Here is an 18,644-nt window from a genome sequence, read left to right as displayed (position 1 = left end):
TATGTTCGATAGGGTTCATATCGGGGCTCCTGGGTGGCTATGGCAGTTGTTGGACCTCCGCTGCATGTTCCTGGAACCATTCCCGGGCGACGCGGGAGCGATGGGGCGGCGCGTTATCATCTTGAAACACCGCAGAACCGCCTGGGTGCTGGAAGGCTAAAAATAGATGCAGATGGTCTCCGAGCAGCTCAACATACTGCGTACCATTCAAAGTCTCCTCCAGAACAACTAGGGGGCCCATTCCATACTAGAAAAATGCATCCATGAACATAAGACACACCAATGCCCTGGACCACACCTTCAAGGCAGGCGGAATCCATCGCTTCATGTGGTCTGCGCCATACACGGTGCCTCCCATCGGTATGGTGCAGATGAAATCGTGATTCGTCCAACCATATCACGTTACGCCATTGTTCCAGCGTCCATCCCTGGTGACTGGCAACAAATTCGCGTCGTTGTGCCCGATGATGTTGGGTTAACAGTGGCACCCGTGTGCGGCGCCGGCTCCCATACCCCATAGAACTCATGTTCGTATGGATTATCCACTGGGAGACGTGTCTAGCATGGCCTGTGTTGAATTGAGCCCTGATTTGTTGCACGGTTGCCCGTCTGTCACTATTGACTATCCGTCTCAGATGTCGCCGGTCACGGTCATCGAGAGTGGCTGGATGGTCAGTCGTTCATTTGTTGTGGACGGTGACACCCGAATTCAACCATTCACGATACACCCTGGACACGGTTGACTGTGTGAAGCCGAATTCCTGCACTACTTCCGAAAGCGCACTTCCCATCCGTTGGGCACCGACCACCATACCCCGTTCGAGCGGTGTCAGCTCATGACAACATTCCATGTTACACCTGTCACATGCACAGCCACTGCTCACAAGGTTTCCTATACAACTGCTGCTGGCATAGGGGCGTGTGGTGCGCAGACAACACACCTGCGCATCAGTGTTCTGCTATCCCATGACATTTGCTCAGTCAGTGTATTTCAAGAGGCATATCAGTATTTCTGTTAGTAAATTCATTTTTTATTCTTCCAATCGATCCAGTTATTTTACAGCTCAAATTCCTTGTTCCATCATTTGTTATAGCTGCCAATTCATCCCATCCTAAATTGAGATCATTCAATGTTTCACTCAGTTGCAGAAACAAATCCTCACCTGTTTTATTTCCATGGATGCTACTTAAAGATGCCACTCCTCACTTATTTCACATGCTTTGTCAATCCCTTGTGCCGTATCACAGATGTCATTACTTTCATCCAAAGCCAACGAAAAGCACTTGAATGATTTAGATTTTTTGCGTTGTTGTGAGCTCAAATTAGCCCCGAGTTCTTCTGTTCTTCTTGTCATTGTGTTCCGCAAAAAGCTGACTGATTTTATCAGCTGTTTCTTTTCAGGACACATTTCCTCACATATTCCCCATCAGAAAATGGTTTCCCTTTTGCAGCTGATGAATGAGCAACTTTATAACTAGCATGGACTGCAGCTGTATATTCCTCGATGTGTTTCGTGAACTTCTGTTTTTTAGTGGTGAAACCTTTCATTAAATTTGAAATCTATTCCTTTCCTAATACCCCGTTGTATTTATTATATACAGATTTGTGCTTCAAATCATAATGTTGCCTGATGTTGTATTCTTTAAACCTGAGATATTTTCCTTGGATATCAGACACATTACTTTCCCACTATTCTCAGTACAAAAATAGTAATCACTTCATTTTTCTTTAAAAACAGGCACTCCATGTCCACTTTTCTATGTTTGGAAAGGGACATGTTTGTTCAAAATTAAATCATTAAAACTGCTTTGAATATCAGCAGTTCGAAGGAACGATAGTTAACAGTAAAGAAGTAAACCGCAATGAACCTCTCAAAAGCACTTTCCGGGTATAAACTGGCCATTTCCTATGGAAGTCCCAAGATAACTGTACCTATTTAATCCCCCGTAGAATTCAGGCCTTCACTCACTATGCAAGTGTGCAGCTGTAATTCCAAGAAATGAACGGACGAGCTTTCCCTTACCTGGGTTTAAGATGGGAATAATTATGCATCTTAAAACTTTTCGACAGCCCAGTAAAAAATCACCATGTCAGGAAAGAAGTATGAGTAATTCAGAGACTTTTCTTATGGTTTTAGCCCCTTTCACCATAAATTACAATAAAGTTTTAATTGTCTAGTTTTTTCAGTACCTACAAAAAACATAAATTATAAAAACTTGGCCAGGGCCACATAAAATGCCTTTGCAGCCCCCGCAGCCTTTGCATGCGGGCCATACATTGAGCAACCCTGGACAGAATCGTAGCCGACCCTGAATTCAGGATATCTGTTAGGAGTTTGCAGGTATTTGAGGGATTTTTTTGATGATACGGACCACTATCTGATGTGTTGTGTACTAAGTATCTCTACGCTAGAATAAAGAAAGTGCAACTGCAGGCAATAAAATCTCCAGGATTAGGAAATTTGACAGACATACATGGATACGATTAGTAAAAATTTCCATTCAGTGGACAGTAAGTGAATGGGAGGCATACAGGGATGCTGTGGTAGAAACAGCAAGGGAATGCTTAGGAACTAATGTGTGTGAAAATGAGAAAAAACAAACATCTTGGTGGATTGATAAGTGAGACTGTTAGTAAACATAAAGAAAGCATAAGAAATGGCTTCAATCAGGGATTGATAGAGACAGGGAACTGTACATAGATGAAAGAAACAGAACAAATCAAATAGGTGTTGAATCCAAAGTAATTTGTGGGGAGATTTTGGTAATAATCTGGAATGGCTAGGTGAAAGCAGCAGAGAAATCTTTCTGGATAGCAATAAGTAGTTATAGAAAGGGAAGAAAAGAAAATGAACAGTGTGAACTCATAATAGATCAGAAAGAATCACTGGACTGGTGGGAGGAATCTTTTGAAAATCTTATTAATATCGCAAATAACTTTTTAAATTTTTTTTTTGCAAGTTGCTTTACGTCGCACCGACACACACAGGTCTTACGGCAACGATGGGACAGGAAAGGGCTGGGAGTGGGAAGGAAGCATCTGTGGCCTTAATTAAGGTACAGCCCCAGCATTTGCTTGGTGTGAAAATAGGAAACCACGGAAAACCATCTTCAGGGCTGCCGACAGTGGGGTTCGAACCCACTATCTCCCGAATACTGGATACTGGCCACACTTAAGCGACTGCAGCTGTCGAACTTGGTCGCGAACAACTGAACACATGTGGAGGAGAACAATGATGTTGGTGAAATTACGTTTAAGGAAGCAGAAAGGATGGTAAATAAAGTCCATTATCATACAACAGCAGGAATAGATAAATTACATCCAAAATATTGAAGTATAATGAGGTGGTATGGATAAAATGGCTTCATAATTTAAGAAGATTATCATGGAGTGTTAATAAGGTACCTTCAGATTGGCCAAAACTGTAATTGCACATATCTATAAGCAAGGGATGGGAAGAATTGCAATAAATTTTGAAGAATCTCATTGATCAGTATACCAGGCAAATTGTTCCCTGGCATCTTAGAAAGGAGGGTGAGATGGGTGGTTGAGAGGAAGTTGGGTGAAACTCATTGTGATTTGAGATTGCAAAATGGCTGTCAGGATCAGATTTTCAGTAGGCTCCAGGTAATTAAATCTACAGGAAGAATAGACAGTTATGATGCTTTGTAGATCTAGAAAAGCCATATGAAATATTACCAAGCAAAAAGTTGTTCTCCATACTGTTGCACTATGTGATTCTTCTCCTCCTTCCTGATAAGTTTCTGCGTATGCAGGTGGTTCAAGTGTAAGTTTAAGGGTAGATTATTAAAAGCAAATAAAGTCCTTTATACTGGCAATTCGCCTGCAGTAAGAATTGATAGTTGAAAGAGTTCTTGGTTCAGTGTACTTGTTGGGGATAGACAAGGCTGTAATCTTTCACCTTTGTTGTTCATAGAATACATGGTTCATCTGCTGAAAAGTATAAAGAGCCAGGGAAGGATTCAGTCATGTGGAAATGTAGTAAGCAATCTGGCCTATGCTGACAACTTTGTTTTAATGGTAGATTTTGCCAAAATCCTGCAGTCAATTATGTCGGAACTTGAAAGTAGGTGCATTGTGTATGCTACGAAAATTAGGCTTTCTAAGGCTAAATTGAAGTCAGTAGGTAAGAAATCCAATAGAATTAAATGTCAGCAGATTGGTGATGCAAAGTTGGAACAGGTAGATAATTTCAAAAATTTAGGGTGCGTGTTTTTCCAGGCTGGTAGTATAGTAAGTGAACTTGAATCAAACTGCAGTAAAGCTAATAATTGGCTTGCAATTGCAATCAACAGTAATTTGTAAGAAGAAAGTCAGCTTGCAGATGAAACTATCTTCACATTGGTCTGTTTTCAGACCAACTTTGCTTTACGGAGTGGAAGGTGGGTGGACTCAGTAAATCTTATTCATAGGTTAGAAGTAACCGACATGACATTTGTGGAAATAGTTGCTGATACACATGTGTGGGAACAATGGCAGGAGGGTACTTAGAATGAGAAAATTAATGCTATGTTAGGTTTGAACTCGATGCATGGTGCTGTAAGAATGATTTGGAATTGGTAATGGGGTCATGTAAGGCAAATGGATTAGGATAGGGTACCTGGTAGTATGTATTATAGACTCTGTTATGGAGGGTAACAGGAGTATAGGCAGACCAAGGCGTCGATGTTTAGACTTGGTTTCTAACTATTTATAGATAAGGGATATAGAACTAAACAAGGCCACAGAATTAGTTCGAAATAAGATATTTTGGTGGTGATTGCTTAATTCACAGAGGTTTGCAGACTGAGAATGGAAAAGAAATACAGCCTATAGTGACAATATGGGTATATATGGGTTCCTCTAACAGGAAATTTCTTAACGTGCTCATAGATAACAATTGCATTAGTGCGTTGCCCGTGTGAGCCAATATTGGCAGCATGCCCTGAAGTGATTCGGAAGATAACTTCATTCTTGATGCAGTACATAATACTCTGCCTTTATTACATGATATACAAAAATGCAAGTATCTTGTTTGTGTGTTGGTTCACTATTCGCGCGGCTGTGAGCTTGCATCCGGGAGATAGTAGGTTCGAATCCCACTATCGGCAGCCCTGAAAATGGTTTTCCGTGGTTTCCCATTTTCACACCAGGCAAATGCTGGGGCTGTACCTTAATTAAGGCCACGGCCGCTTCCTTCCAACTCCTAGGCCTTTCCTATCCCATCGTCGCCATAAGACCTATCTGTGTCGGCGCGACGTAAAGCCCCTAGCAAAAAAAAAAAAAAGGTTCACTATTAGATCACTTCTGTGATGGTGATTTTTGATCAATCAGTCCCATTAAGAAAGTGTCTTGCTACTAGAACAAGCATCAAGTAATGTTCCTTCTCGTCTAAATTTAGCCATTTAGAAAAATAATTTGATCTCAGGACCCGAAGAAAGAAAGAAATAGTCTTACATGGAGGAATAGGAGAAATGACTATCTATACAGACAGAGAAGGTTACAGATACCATCATAAGAGGAGACTGAAGTTTTATCGACACCTCACAAGAATGAACGATAGTCAACTAACAAAGAAAATCTTTAACTACATCATTAAATTAAATTCAACTTGTAAATATGCAGAGGAAACAAGAAAAGATATGGCAGAAGTTGGCATCAGTCAAAAAGAATACCTTTAATAGAGATATGTTTCAAGCTAAAATAGGTAAATTCAAGGGGTTCCAGGAAAAGCAAAGTCTAAAATCATGTGGTCAGGGGAGAGGATGAGGAACCACAGTGAAATGATGAAGTTCTGGGAGAAGAAAAAGGCCCAGCCAGCGAGTCAATTGTTTACTGTGGTCCAAAGTAGAGAAGGATATATTTCATTATACTGCACTAATTCACATGTTTTATCAGTGCTCATGCACTGCAAATACTGCTCACATTTAATTGACATTTTAACACACTGCCTGCAATATAATGAGTGTATTCACTATACAAAGAAAGGGCTTTATAATTGGTAATATAATCATGATCAAATCTGGTAAAATTAATTTCTTGTGGAATTGTCTGTACAAGATCAGGGTTCAACAAAACAGTCTTTCAAAGAACATATTAGAATTACAAGGTGGGTCGATCTGACCATTGGGACACTTCCTGTATGCAGCTTTGATTTGAGCATCATTTTAATTTCTGCTCTGTTCCTCACACATGAGAAGAAGAATTTCAGGTGATCCTGGCTTGATCTGCATGCAAGGAGGTATTTTATTACTAAATCATCTCACCGGACATATGTTTCTGCAAGACCTTGCACACTTAACAAATGAAAAACGATACCATTCATTTCAGATTATTTTTTGTTACAGAGTGGCGAGGACTCAGTTAAAACTAATATTTTTAGATTATTTATGCATTTTATAATATGAGTTCAGATTTTGGCTTTGTGGAAATACCTGTTTGTGGTCTTGGTTTGCTTACCATAGGATGGCATGAATTTATTACATCTAATCCTAGATTAGTAACATTACAAACTGAATGGTACTTTTACAATCAGCAAATAATTCAAGACCCAGATCTCTGCAAAATTCAGTGTCATTAGCCACAGAATTACTGAAGTTTTATGTAGCTAAGGAGATGTTCATCATCTGTCTCACCCATTCTGAATTTTTCTCCTTAATCTATTGCCAGTGTGAAGGTCTTTCACTTCCTGTAAATTTAAATGTTTTTTCAAGATATTTCACCTCAGTTATATTTTCTTGGTCTGGAGCACTACCATCTGTGAGAACCTGATTTTCTGCTCGCAAATACCTTGCAATTTTTATAATGTGGGCAGCATCAAGGAAATCAAATCCCTTTTGCTCAGTCTGCTGGATCAGGAAAACAACACTGGGAGTTCAGTCCAACAAATTTCATTCCTATGGGTACCAGTCCCAATCCTGAGTCATTACTTGAAGATACTCATGTTTCTTTGCTATTTCCTTCTTCCCTTTTCTTTCATTCTGTGTCTTCTCTGTAAATTTGCTACTGCCAATGAAATAGTGCCTTTCTCTAAAATTGAAGCCCCAGAATTATTTTAATGAAACTATCCTTCCTACGTTTCAAGTAATATGTGACCTGTTTTTCCTTAATGTAGGATGTCTCTAAAAGAAATATTGCTTTATATTGTGGAAAAACCCTGTGCTACTTATTCGAAATTAACTTTCAAGTGTTAAGAGATGAATCTCGTGTAGAGATATATGTATTCACGTGATGTGTGGACTTGGTTCGTGGACTTAGATGGACATTAATGACCTGAGAAACTGTTGTTATTGCTCCTTCTTCTGAATCCTAGGAAAATCTTGCCTGGCCTCAAAACTTGTTAGTTGCAACATCATTAAGTAACAATATAATGAAGATTATTTTTCTTCGGTTCTCGCCTGTTATGCCCAACCCCATGTTGGTCCTTTTGGGGAGGGGGGGAGTTTTAATTATTCTACTCGACCCATGAACTCTTAAGTATCTCCGCGTAATGCAGTTGCGAGATTTGGGTAGTTGACTGAGAGTTATTAATATGTCACCCCTTCCTGTGTTTACCTTGAGAACTCATCCGTGCCGCTAGGTACGTACTTGTCTGAGTGGCCGACTGTACGCTGATGCCATCTTGCGGTATCCGATGAAACGAACTTGATCGTCAGTTAATCTGAGGAAACAATGCTTCGTGTGTGTCGGTTGTTTTTTGGGTATGTCGAGTAAAAGAAAGAAGTATATCATATACTGCTGCTGGTGAAGCTTTATTTCAAATAACCTCGCCGACAACTGTAAATAGCCTTGGCTTATAATTTGTATTTCTTCGAGACCGGAGTAACCATTGGATTCAACTAGGAAAGATACAATGGAAGTGCAACCAGAACACGTCTGGCTTTATGAATGTTAAAGGGTTACCGTTTATTCAAAATTGTAGAAAACTGGACTTAACAGTAATGTACGGAAATTCAGGTCAAACCATAATTGTGTAATGCATTGATAGTTAATATGGGGCATATATGAAATTGTAAGGTGGTGAGTAAATTGAATATTTACCTTAAAATAACTTCCAAGGTTTTGGGTGGAATTTTTGGGTAACGTTTAGTAGCTCCTAACTTCTACATTAAAAATCATATAGTGGAATTATCTTGTGGTTCAAGTGTATTTCTTCTTAATTAATTCTAATTATTTGTATTGGTTCTGTTTATCTCACAACCACCTAGGTCTTGCATAAAATGCTAAAGTGAAGGCATTTTCTAATGACTACTGAAGTTTTTTAATGGCTGCCAGTATGTTGGTTTGTCACGTGAGTTGTTGCCATGGTAACTTAGTGTAAATATTTTGTGGGCGTATGCCCTGTTGATTTTGACATTTGAGTGTTGCGTTCGTTGTTGAAGGTGACAGTTGAAGTTCACCGTGTATTATTATGATTGATTCTTCTGGTTACAGTCAGGCGCCTTGATTTCGGTTGATTGTATTTAATTTACATACTGTTCTGGGAGTTTTTTGATTTTGTAATTATATGATTATTCAATTATTACCCGGCGCATGTTATCTCTATATTTCTCAAGATTTTACTTGCCTCTCCATGGTTATTTAACCTTTGTTTCCGCCTGTATCCTTGTGTCATTTTAATTTTGGGTTACTCTGGTAGTCGTTGGGAATTGTTTTTACTTTAATTGCCTAATTATCGCTTCTTGTAACAACTGATGGTTGTTATGTAAGGTTAATTATTAATGAATTAAGGTCATGATACGTTTTTAAAAGGATCCTATTTTTCATAATTATTAAATTATCTTCATAACCAAACCCAAGGGTTTTATTATTGTTCATACTAATTAATTTCAAGGATTTAGATAATCCATAATTTGATCACTTTTAATTTCAATTATTCGTTGTTGTCGGAGTTTGAGGTAATTTATGTTTATTAAAGAATTCTCTTATTGGAGTAAGTCTCATTATTTCAGTCAGAATAATACTAATAATAATAATAATAATAATAATAATAATAAGGTAATGTGTACCTCGTTCCGCTCGACCTCTTGTGTCCAGCCGTCCACATCATGCGACGACCTTTTCTTTGGGGATCATGAACTGGTAAGTCTTTCTGAAATATTATGTTATTGTTTTCATGTTTATGGATCTCTGGTCGTGTGAACTGCTGTCACTGTGTTAAGTGTTGTTTGGTGGTGAGACGTTAATGTCTTTCAGATCTGCTACTAATAACCTGTGGTCGCTATTGAGTTTCTCACTTTGAATCTCCTTGACACCAGTCACAAGTCTACTTCCTCCTTTATCTGTAATGACATAGTCAAGATCATCTTGCTCCTTCCATTCCAGCTGTAATGGGTAATCTTGTTAGTGACCCTTTTTTTGAACCAACTGTTTTTTTACTACCAAACTGTTTCTTATGCAGAAGTCCAGGAGATGTTTACCTTTTGAATTCCTTCTCGCATAGCCATGTGGTCCCATCACATTCACATAGCCATTCCTGTCTGTTCTGAGCTGTGCATTGAGGTCCTGATGATGGTTTCCCTCTCTTCACTGGTGGTCTCTTCTAGGTCTTTGTGAAATTTGTTCTTTCCATCTTGACTGCGACCCGTCTGAGGGACATACACTTCCACCAGTGTGAGCTTCTCTTTCCCAAGGGAACTGTTGCCTTTATAATTCTTTCATTAATGTACTGGGTCTCTGTAATCCATCTAACATTTTTGCCAATATCAATCCTTCTCCATTTCTCATTTCTCTGTTGTTACCATTACAGTAGAGGATAGAGATTTTTCTCAAATCTTTCTTGCCTTTACGTTTCCATTTACTTTCACTCAGTCCTAGGATTGATAATTTCCTTCTCTCCATGATGTCCACTAAAATTCTGTAGTCAAAGTCAGTACATATTCGAGTGTGTTGTCTTCTCCAGTATTGTTGCTGTAAGCCATCATACCTGGCGTGGGTCTGCAGGTGCTGTCATCTACTTTATGTTCTTTGTTTACATCTGAGGCTCGTATAAGTGTGGGAAGCTATTGCAGTTACTCTCCAGTTCACTTGCTTGGCCTAACGTTAGGGAAGATATTCCGTCAGGGTTATATCCCTGCCACATCTGCAAGGCAGCAGCTTTGAGTTGAATTTATGTGTCATTTCATACACAATGGTTTCAACAAGCCCCTTAAGGGTGAACTCCTCTGCCCATAGCCATTGGGTCTACGTTAGTTTGCCAGGTTTGGTAATGTCCGCACAACCCTCAGCCAGACAGTTGCAGGTTATACTGTCTACTGTTGCGTACGGAAGCAGGATGTACATGACCTGACCTGAAATAAACCTTAAAGTGGATTTAATTAGAAACCTGAATTACTAAAGGAAACTCGGTTATGATTCAGTAATATTTACTTAAAAAATGTATCCTTGGTCTAGTTACACTGATTATTGCACCTTATGCTGAACATAGGGCTGGCATTCTTGAAGGTGACAATCAAACTTTTCACTTCTTAAAACATATGAAGCTTAAGTGCGGCCAGTATCCAGTAATTGGGAGATAGTGGGTTTAAACCCCACTGTCGGCAGCCCTGAAGATGGTTTTCCATGTTTTCCAATTTTCACACCAGGCAAATACTAGGGCTGTCCCTTAATTAAGGCCACGGCCACTTCCTTCCCATTCCTAGCCCTTTCCCATTCCATTGTCGCCATAAGACATATCTGTGTCGGTGCGACGTGAAGCAAATAGCAAAAAAACAAAAAACAAACCAACACCACAAAACATATGAACCAGTCACCATGCACAGTCTCCCTGTCAGCTGATCATAATTATGTTCTCATTCCTCCATAAGGACCGCTGATGTCAGGCATACAGCCCCTCTATGGTTTGTAGCTCGGTGTGGTTCAGACAACCTATAGGAGTAATTGTTTGTATGGTTCTTGTCGTTTAGGGCTTATGTCCTTGATGACTTCCTTTCCAGATTTCAGATGAGACTGCCTGCCCTAATCCATCTCTGGTGAGATACTGCTTGCTTAATGCCCGATGCCTTCTGGATTGGCTCAGAACAAGTTCGTCACTTGTACTTTATGTCTGTCTTATCCTTGACTCTGACAATATAAAGGTGACTGAGATATGAGCAGTGCTAGTAACACGATATACAGCCACATCCTGTAAGAAAGGGTATGAAATTGATGTTCATAAGGTTGGTCTGTGGGTAAATTTCAGTGAACATGAGAGACTAGTATGAAACAGCACTGTCTGGCTTGGAGAGGAAAGCAATAGAAAACTACCACACTCTTCATTTCCTTAGTTTGCCTCCTCAGTGACAGCTAGCTCTCTATGGTAGCTGATGATAGAACTGTTGAGGATTCTCTCTACCTTCAGGCTGAGCAATTCACTGACAGCAGGAGATATGGATGATACATATTTCATGCTGAGCTGTATTTGCAGGTATAACCCAGCCAGCTAATTGTTGCCGGTGGCAGAAATCGGAACTTTTGCGCTCCGCCCAGCTACACGCCTGCGATAGAAGTGCAGTTGTCGCCAGCGAAACCTCATCGCATGTTGTGTGAGTGAATTATTCGTGCTGGGTCGTGCATTGTGCGTTGTAGATTAGTGAACCCGTGTACGTAAGTAAGTACGTACATAAGTGAAAACAGTTAATAGACTGTATTGTTCGTTGAGCAGGGGAGTAGATGTACTTTAACATATAGTACATAGTACGAATACTAATAATAATAATAATAATGGAAACGCAGAAACAGAAAAAGGGGGAAGTGGACTCATTCCGCGGAGAAGAAAATGATGTACAATGTCGTGCATTTTTGTAAGCAAGAGAAAAGAGAACAAAGTAATTATACCTCTTCAAAAAGCAATTTTAAGGGCGGCACATATGGTTGGTAAGTCCGAAAAAAAACGTAAGAAATAATTTGAAAGACATTGAAAAGGCGAAGCAAACCGGCGAAAAGGTTACAACACCACGAAAAAACGGTCTGAAAGAAAAGTGATTTCTATAGACGACTTTGATAAATGTTGTATTCTTAGAAAATTCCTAGAGTATTATGAACAAAAGAAGAAATTCCAACACTGCGGAAACTGGTTGTATTTGCGAAACATGAAATACAGTTGAAGGGAGGAAAGGAAACTTTCCGGAAAATTGTAAAAGAAATGGGGTTTTATTTCTGGAAGTGTAACAATAAACGAACTATCCTTGCGGAAAGGTCAGACATTGTTGGTAGACATGCGAAGTACTTACGAGCTATAAGAAATAACGCAAAGGGTCCAAATAAACCAGTAGTGTACACGGATGAAACGTGGGTTCATACACACTACACTGTAAAAAAATGTTGGCAACATGAAGACGTCGCAGGGGTTATGACGAATCACAGTCCAGGACAACGAGCTATTGTTGTCCATACGGGAGGGAAAATGGGTTTCATAGAAGGAGCAGATTTAATTTATGACTCAGAATCCAAATCACAAGATTACCATGTTGAAATGAATAGCTGCAATTATCAGAAATGGGTAGAAGATAAACTTAATCCAAATATTCCACACGAGAGCATAGTTGTTATCGATAACGCACCCTCTCATACTGTGCAAGTCAAAAAGCCCCCACTAATGCATCTTGTAAGGCTGAAATGGTAGACTGGCTTACTTAGCATAACATATATTGTGATCCCACTTGGAGACGAGATGAACTTTAGAAGCTTATAACATGTAATAAGCCAAAACCAGCATATAGAGTAGATACAGTGTTAGAACAAAAGGGGTTTACTGTCTTAAGGCTCTCTCCATACCATTGTGACCTTAATCCAATTGAACTTATTTGGAATTTGTTAAAACAAAATATTGCTGCTAAAAATGTCTCTGCTGTTAGCTTAAAAACCCTAAAGGAACTGACCAACACTTCTTTACATGAAATCACTCAACAGGACTGGGCAAAAGCTTGCGAAAAAGTACTTACAATTGAGGAAAGTTATTGGTACAGGGATAGGTTAATGGAGGAAGCCATAGAAAATATCATCATAAATGTTGGCCTTGACAGTGACGATAGTGATGATGAAAATACAAATTAAAATGAGTGTCGTGACAACACTGAACAAAGTGATATGGATACTGATACTGCAAGTGAACCTGGTACGGACAATAGTGAGAATGGTGAGACCGACACAGCTGATGAAGAACCTTTGTGTGCAGGACCTTCATTGTCTGGTACAATGTAACTTCAAGCAGGTTAGTGGTACTGTTCTCATTGTATGACTGTACATGCATTCCCCCTCTTGCCCCTCTCCCGTCCGCGCCAGCCATACCGTGGCGAGCTGACGTAATGTATACACAACAGCCCCACTCCATGTCTAGTGGTAACAATTCCTTGGTAGAGTAGTATAACAGGTGAAAGATGACAGTGATAAATTTTGAAGTTCCGAATATTTCAGAATTGATTTCTTTATGATGAGCAGAATATTTCTCAGTATGTCTGTACATTTTCCAGATTGTTAAGTATTATTTTGGAAGTGTTTATATTATATAACTGCTCCACACTTCAAAAATATCCCTGAGCATTCAAACAGACATTTTTCCATTCCTGGAGGTCTTTTTGGTATGTTATTAAGGATCCTCAACATGGGAAATTTCTGAAAAAACGATAATGGAGATTTGAAACTGAAACTGACTCATTTCCTAGGAAATTGTGAGTTGTTAAGCTCACTTAAATGTATCTAAATTTTGCAGTGTGTATGAAGAATGTGCCTAATATATTATCTCTTCCGCAGGACAACTACGTACTTACATCAGATGAGTTGCATTTGAAAGAAGAAACCAAACGAGAGTTGCCAGAGCCAGGACAGACACAGGTGAACATGTTTGAGGTAATCTGATACAGCCAAAACTGGTTAAGACCTTTTTGTGGGGAACAAAAGAAAGTCAGAAAGAAGGAATGTGCTAAAAATAGGGAAAACAATTTTGCTGTTAAATTTGAGGTTAGGTTTGAGTGTAAAAATATTACAATAAAAACAAACAAGTGTTTACAATTATAATTAATAAAATAAATAAATAAAAAACATATTAGATCACCACCATAGAGAAACTTCAAGGAAAAATGTTCTTACAAACGCTAACTATATACATCGCTTACAATTATGTTTAAAGTTGTCGCTGGAAAGTTCAACATCTGGCCGATATGCACATGTTATGTGTGTGGTTTAGCATCCTCTTTCTCAAAAGCTTCAATTTTTCATCGTCCCTAAACTGTCCAGCTTTCTTCTTCTCCACAACTTAATCTCCTGCAAACCACTGTGTGTTTGTACAGTAGGCCTAATTTATATATATTGTTACACAGTTGATTTACGAACATGAAAGTAAACATCAGCATGTGAGCTGTATACGTAAGTACAGTAGGCCTAATTTACGTACATAAGTCACTCAGCCCTCTTTCAGACAGTGTGGGATTAAAACGCGCCTTTGTGAATGAGTGGGAGCACCCACTTGCACTGACTCTTGCATACACAACGGGCCGATTGGTGCAAAACTCCCCGCATATCCCAGCAGATCATTTTCACAGTCTTCTCAGTGTAGTAAGTAATATGGACTATTATAGTCCTCGTTTACACTTGAGAAAATACAAGAAAATTTCATACACGTTGTGCCTTTCATATTTTGTTAGAGAAGAAGATGGGTACAATTTTGACGATACCCTCTCAGTAACGGGTCTAAATACTATCACATTTTTCCGAACACGAGACCACTGGTATTTCCGACAAAGTTATTAAGTCCTCAATGAATATTTCAGGTTCCACCACAAACGCTGTACATCAAACAGAAAAACACGAACAACTTTTAAATTGAAAATGAGAAATAAATACTGTATATCAAATGGGTGAGAATGGGCCTACTTTTGTTTGTCATCTAAATCCATTTCTGCTTTCTTATAGGTACACTGTCGGGTTCTGTACTGATGTTGTGAGCTCGGTCGATCCGTTGTATATGACGACATGCCTAAACACTGATGTCCAATAAGAAGTAACTGTGGGTGTGGGATCAAGACTCACCACGGACTGCCAACTCAAACATTTCTTCCATCCACTATTACTCTCCGCTTCCACATCATCTGAAAGATTCTATTTGAACAATCAGTTCTTAGTTATGCCTAGGTTGGCCAGTGGCTAAGCATGGTAGTGGGTCAAACCCCTTGCCCTCACAAAGAGGCCTCACGAACGTAAAATTAAGCACCAACATGTCAGACACAAAGAGAATAAGACTGGATTGGGGCTGACGCCACCTGCAGGTGTAGGTTGACACGCAACCGCACTCCACGGCCATGGAATTACCAAATCCTTACCCAGGCCAGTTGGCTTTGGTCTGTCGTGCACACAATGTGGCCGGGAATGTTAATTGAAATTGCTTGTAGTGGGAGTTACGAACATACTAAAGAGTCACGTAAATGTGTTATCCAGCTTTCTTTAGCATGTATTTAATAAGACACATCCTGGGACTTCGGAATAATGGTGTAATAACTGGGGAAACACACTAGAGAAGGACGTCTCAACCCATTTCGACTGTATTTTTATGATCTTTCTTTCTGGTTATGCAAATTGTGAGTAATCTGCTGAATAGATTTCAATAAATTACTCCTCATTTTAAAGGGGAAATTTGGTATATAGTGAGATTGCCAATCTTTTGAAATAATATTTACGTATCTTCATGTAGTTCAAAACTTTATGCTACTCTCTGTGGGTATGGGATGCAGATCAAAAATACACCCATGGTATCCCGTGACAGTGATAAGAGGTCACTAAAACGAGTCCCAGGAGCTCTCAACTTGAGAGCGTGGGTTGGCAACCATGGGGCCTTTTGCTGAGTCCTTGCGTTGCTTCCACTTACTTCTGTCAACCTCTCACTTTCACCTATCCTGTCTAACCTCCCTTGGTAAACTCTTGGTTTTTTCCAACCTGACGGTATTAGAGGATTCGATGCCTACCAAGTCTTATGTTCACACCCTTTATGGCCCTTGTCCTTCTTTGTCTGGTACTCCATTTATCTTAGCGTTCAATCCCTTCTTTCTGTGTTCACTCTCTTCTACCTTCTGTGGTTGGGGGACACAGACGAAGACTACACCCACATTACCTGCCTGTAATGACAGGTAATGGAAAGGGGCTACAAAAGGATGATGAAATTGGAAGCGTGAGACTACTTATGATTAGTACCATTACCGACGGAACACCACTTGTGACTTGTACCACATTGATAGGAAAACCATGGGTCTTAATTACATAGGAACAGTAAATTTATGTGATGAACACTACGATTATGGGCATTGTTTGTGATAAGTGTAATAATTTACATTCAACCGGAGGGTTCCACGGTGTTACATATGTGTAGTACCACTTTGTGACAACACCATGGGTCTACACTGTCTTAGATTAGTATCACTATGTGAGAAACACCACAGGTTTGGCTGCCGCCTGTGATTAGTAGCATTATGTGAGGAAAACCATGAGTGTGCAGTACCTGAGAATAATACCATTATGTGAGGAACACCATGAATTGGTGCTGCATGTGGGCATTATTATAATGGGTGACACACCGTGGGTCTGTGTTGAACCCCCTGTGGGTGGGGGACCTAGACAAAGAGTACACCCATGGTATCCCCTGCCTGTCGTAAGAGTCGAATAAGAGGGTAACACCCCCTGCAAGTGGGGGACACAGATGTAGAATACACCCTTGTTATCCCCTGTGTTTGTTGTAAGAGGCGACAAAAAGGGGCCACCTAGGTGCAGACATTGATTGCGGTTTATTATTATATGTTGGACCCCCTGTGGATGGGAGGGGCTCATTATATTCACAGGTAAGCCATGCCTGTCGTAGAAGGCGACTGAAAGGGTCATGTGGCCATCAGTCCCCTCTTTGTTATTTTTTATTTTAAGGGTTCGTTGTAGACAGATTCAAAATTCTTGATGTATGTGCTGCTCGGAGATGAGCCTCCTACATATGTGATCATGCCCAAAAACCCCGCTCGTGACCACCCATTAATCCTGCGGGTGGGAGCGTCATGTACCTGTGGAGTAAGATCAGCCTGACAACACAGGTCCCCACACAGCCAAATGCCAGAAGGGCATATTAATTGTTTTTTGTTTTTTCTCTATATTTAGTGCTCTGTACATGCTATGGGGTACATGCTATTGCGGGTGATTGGAGAAAGGGAGTCCTAGTGCTCATTGCTTCAATCATTCCGTATTAGGCATCATTCGACATCGGACCCTGGGCAATACCAGTTACGACCAGGTGGGTATTGCCTTGGCTGCTTGAATTGGCTACAGAGACCCCTGATCGGAGCGGGTTGCATTCAGGGAGGATGATTTCGGGCATGGCTTCGAAATGTCTTCAGCCTGCCAGAGTGATCCCTCACCGAAATCTTCCAATGTTTGATTCCTTGAGGGGTTCAGCCCCCTGGAAACAAGCGCAGCGTGAAAGAATGGGATGCAGCTTCCCTAGTTTTCTGATTGCTACCAGAACTGATTGGAGTGACTTCAAGCTGGTAATGTCTGTTTGGTTTAGTAGGTTCATAGAAAGTGTCTATGGCAAACTGGAAGATCTGAAAAAAATGCGCAACCATAGTTTGTTGCTAAAGACCGAGATCTCATCTTGAACACTGACGAGTTGATGGAAGACATGAAGCACCATGGTGTTACACACGTCCGGCGCATTACGCGGAAAGTAAACAGTGAAAAAGTTGGCACGCATGCAGTCATTGTCTCCTTCAGATTGTCAGTGTTACCAGAAAAGTCAAGAAAACAATCTATCGCTGTGATGTCAGGCTGTACATCCGGCCTCCCATGTGCTGCTATCAATGTCAGAGGTTTGGTCATGGTATTTCATTGCTCTAATCCGTCTGTATGTGGTACACGTAGCAAAGGAGCTCACGGCGCGGAAGAGTGAAACAACTCCTTACGATGCACTAATTGCCCTCGTCTTCATTCACCCTGAGATTGGAACTGTTCGGTATATCTCGGTGAGAGAAGATCCAGGAGATCAAGACTCTGGATAGTCTTTCCTACCAGGAAGCACGCCACATGTTCAATTCTATGAATGCTCCCGCCAATACACTAGACTACATGAAGATAGCACAGAGTTTTCCAGGTCTGCCATTTACATCTTCTCAACCTGTTATGATCGCTTTGCCCAAGGCAGCTGTTGCTCCTGTGAGCAAAGCTGCAAAGTGTAAAAACTTGTAGGAGGGACCACCCCACCTTCGACCACAAACAAGTCTGTGCCTGCTGGGACTCCTAAGCTGGCACATCAGTGGGGAAGCCCACTGGCCTTCAGGGCTGGGAAATTATCTCCCAGCCTGTCTGAAGAAGAAAAGAAGGCTGAGAAGAGGAGAGGCCTTAACAGGTGCTCTCGCACTTTCCCTGTAAAAGGGAAATCAGCAGATATGCCCGCTCCAAAACCTGCACGCTCCCCTCATAGGAGGACATCCTTCCCCCAAAAGCATCAAAGTTCTGGGTGTCAGCCCCTCGTCCAACGACGGGGTGGACATCGATCTTTCATCTACATGTTGGTGCTTAGGATTTAGTTTAACCTAACACTAATCCTCTCTTAGTCCACACTATATCACTGTTACTGTGGAATTGTAATGGTTATATAAGGCATCTTGCTATGCTGCGCCAGCTAATTAGTGAGTATTCGACG

General features: G+C 40.5%; 1 protein-coding gene across 2 annotated transcripts in view; it reads left to right on the top strand.

Moving 5' to 3' along the window:
* The window catches only part of LOC136884869 (zinc finger protein 782), a 68,939-nt gene that overhangs the window by 11,521 nt on the left and 38,774 nt on the right, over positions 1-18,644 (top strand). Inside the window, exon 3 of one of the 2 annotated variants that reach the window (XM_068230100.1) lies at positions 13,730-13,810. In XM_068230100.1, the coding sequence (XP_068086201.1) occupies positions 13,730-13,810 (81 nt within the window). Of the gene's footprint in view, positions 1-13,729; positions 13,826-18,644 lie in introns of both variants that reach the window. The other variant, XM_067157161.2, reaches the window with a different exon arrangement.

The sequence above is a fragment of the Anabrus simplex genome, chromosome 13, assembly GCF_040414725.1.
Source record: "Anabrus simplex isolate iqAnaSimp1 chromosome 13, ASM4041472v1, whole genome shotgun sequence".
Classification (NCBI taxonomy): domain Eukaryota; kingdom Metazoa; phylum Arthropoda; class Insecta; order Orthoptera; family Tettigoniidae; genus Anabrus; species Anabrus simplex.
Note: the sequence above shows the minus strand (reverse complement) of the source record. Positions and strands in the feature narration are given on the sequence as shown.